This window comes from Atta cephalotes (assembly GCF_000143395.1).
Source record: "Atta cephalotes unplaced genomic scaffold scaffold00011, whole genome shotgun sequence".
Taxonomy (NCBI): domain Eukaryota; kingdom Metazoa; phylum Arthropoda; class Insecta; order Hymenoptera; family Formicidae; genus Atta; species Atta cephalotes.
Window position 1 is genome coordinate 1,089,627 of NW_012130075.1, and position 3,345 is coordinate 1,092,971.

At 29.3% G+C, this 3,345-nt stretch overlaps 1 protein-coding gene across 1 annotated transcript in view; it reads right to left on the bottom strand.

Moving 5' to 3' along the window:
* Window positions 1-3,345, bottom strand: part of LOC105617107 (protein phosphatase 1 regulatory subunit 12B) — a 22,557-nt gene that overhangs the window by 4,285 nt on the left and 14,927 nt on the right. The window contains 5 exon segments of the mRNA XM_012198685.1: window positions 1,226-1,297; window positions 1,511-1,620; window positions 1,752-1,935; window positions 2,129-2,347; window positions 2,666-2,888. Of these exon segments, the coding sequence (XP_012054075.1) occupies window positions 1,226-1,297; window positions 1,511-1,620; window positions 1,752-1,935; window positions 2,129-2,347; window positions 2,666-2,888 (808 nt within the window).

Consider the following 3,345-nt stretch of genomic DNA (forward strand, 5'->3'; position numbering starts at 1 on the left):
TTATTTAAATTAAGTAAGTAAGTAACGTAAGTAAACGAAGTAAGTAAGTTAATTAAGTTAATTAATTATTATATAATAGTACTACGTACTATATATATATATATATATATATATATATATATATATATATACACACACACACATAAGATTTATATAGAACGCATTAGCAATCTGTCATCGATATATAAAAAACTTTTCATGTTCATGAATGCTAAATATATATATAAGCGGAATGATTCTAAATGTCATTCCAAACCGCGTTGGGTAGAATACTTTTAGACACAGTCAGGTCATGTCCATGACCATTTCTTTTTGTTTCAATTATCGATTAAGATCTCAAATATAATTAAAACTTTTTATCAAAATCAATTTCGATAGCTTTATATTTAGAATAATAGAAACATTACATTAAGATTAAGCAAAATTATAGGTTGATGTTTATTACAATTATTCTTTTGTCTATTTTCATATCAAATGTCGTATTTCTCGAATATAAGTGACAAAATAATGAATGCTAGACTATTTTTATCGAGAACAGAGACTATTTTTTCAAAAAGCTAAAAATAATTTGAAGCTCTGATAGCCTATGAAAACTGCTGACTTACATCCACTGAAAAAGCTGGAATATTATGGAGCCTCCAGAATGAAGCAAAAAATAATTGTATGAAGAAAATGCTTTTTTTCGTGTTATTTGCATCTCTTTATGCATAAAGTAATAGTTTAACAGTTGGAACTTTGCGAAACAATAAGCTGTCAGCATCGAAATGAGATAATGTTTTATATTCAAACTTCCCGATTTGCGAGTGTTGTGTTTCCCTCTGCGTCATTTAACTGCGCGTTATCCAATTTTGGATTTTTGGCACGTGCCTGGTAAATCCGTGGCAAGAAGCTCGTAAGTCGAAATTCGAACAGTTTTGACGCGTTAGAAAGATTTTAACGCGATTGTAAAACAAAAACCAATAAACCGAAAAGGAAATAATATATTTTGGATCGGTGGAATTTCTTATCTAATATTATATTTATATATTTATATATTTATATATTAGTATCTATTGCAGAAATTAATACTCATGCATATGTATAGTCTAATCTTTGCATTATTATGTTAAATCAAGTAACTTGAATTTAAAGCACTGCTTTTTAATAGTAGACTAGAGTTTATGCTTGGAGAATTGACACTGTAATAATTATATTTTATATTTTATATTGAAAAGAAATTACTCACTTCGTTGTGATTGATTTTGGAATCATCGCAATCACCACCAGCAGTTAGATCTTGCTTTTCTGGGTCAATTTCCTATAAAAAAGAAAATATAATCTTTTTAGAAAGGTTTAAATATATATATATTTAATTTTTATTTCAAATAATTTTTATTACAGTTAACTTTACTTAATTTTCTTCTAATTAAAATTTTTAATCTATTCGAAGTCCTTCCTTTTTTATTTATGAAGTAATATTAATTAAAATACTTCTGAAAAAATATAACCCTATGACATAATTTTTACTAACATCCATATCTACATGGACTACGCCTGTCGATCTTCTCTTAGGCCGACGTCTCCTTTGAATAACTGCTTGTGTAGCTTGTGCGTTTCTACTATCATTTTCCTTATCTTGTTCTATAACACAAAAAAATTTCTTTTCTTTTTAGATAAATAATCAATACTTCATGAATTAATAGTATTTCTATTAATATATATATAAAATTCCTGATTAAATTCGTTACATTAATTATTCTGTAAAGTTTTACCTTTGTCATCAGGTTGCTTTAACGATCTTCTAAGGGGTAAAGTAACTGTGGTTTCTGTACTACTAGTGGCAATAGTCTCCACGGGCGCTGATGATGGTCTAGGTACACCAGTTCCACCAGACGGTCTTCTCATATAGGCCGTCGTATTGTCAGTAGGTTTATTATTAGCATCCTCTAACTGAAACTATATAATAAAATATATTATTAATATAAATCTTGATTTTTACAATAACATTCGTGACGCACTTTTCATTAGCAATTAAACTTCCGTACATTACGCAAGTTCTTCAAACGCATTGCGGCGTAACATCAATCATACAGACCGTGAACATTTGTGAATTAGTCATAAATAAATGATTTTTTATAAGCGCACACACCTTGCTTCCATTGTCTACCCTTAATCTCCAAGATGGTCGTCTCTCAGGTAAATTAGATTCTTCAGAAACTTTATTCACAGGAGTCACAGTAGTGGAGGTTGCGGTTGTTATCGTAGCTGTGATCGAAGCTGTATTGCTGACGGTGGTGGTGGTGGTAGTAGTAGTAGTAGTAGTAGTAGTAGTAGTAGTAGTAGTTGTTGTAGTAGTAGTAGTAGAAGGCTGGATTAATTTAAAAAAAATATGAATAAAAATCATAATCTCAATTTTAAATGTCATGCTGCGTTATTTTTGTGTAAGAATATAATAAAAATAAAATATTATATACTCTCGATATTAAGCAACACAAATACTTCATTGTGACATCCAGTTCAATTAGATCTTCATGAAATTTATTACTTTCAATCGTTAATGCTGCATTACATTCACTACTATTGCTCTCACATTAGATAAGTCTGCCTTGATATTTTGATATACTATTTAAAAAGAATTCGTTCGGACATATCAGATCAGATAAGTTAGTCACTTTTCTTCAATCACACGATAAGACAGCGATAATAATGCTGATATGATCTTTACCTGCGTGGATGGTGTTGATGTTGGCAATTCGTTGTTCTGTTGCTTTTTCTTCACTAATTGTTCGGCACTCTTAATCTCATCCAATGTCACACCTTGAGTAGACCTTCTCGTTTCTCTTACTCTCTTTGCATGGGCTTTTCTTTGAGTTTCACTTTCTTCATCGCGTACGGGTGGAACGAAGGATCTGTACATATTCATACAGTAACATATAAAGTATTAATTTACGAGTTCCAAAACAAAAGATATGTAATATTGTCAGATTGTTTTATCTGTGCAATAAAAACAAACTTTTAGTAAGCATGTTCAACACAATTTGTAAGCAATATCAAAAAAATTCAAAATATAACACAAAATAACACAAATATACGTATTCCTGTAAAAGAAAATAATTAAAATATCTCTTCTTTCAGGTACACCTTTGATGTTATGTATCACATAATTTCAATTTCTTCCTTGTAGTAGTGTATTAATTTTGGAATTGATTAGAAAAAAGAATAGAGTCGTAATGCTTAACATTGAAGAATTGTTCTGGTCGATATATTATTTTCACAGAATATCAATTTTTGTTACAATGAATTATATTGAAAATATCATAAAGTATATTTAACAAAACAAATCGAATAAAATATATTTGTGTGTGG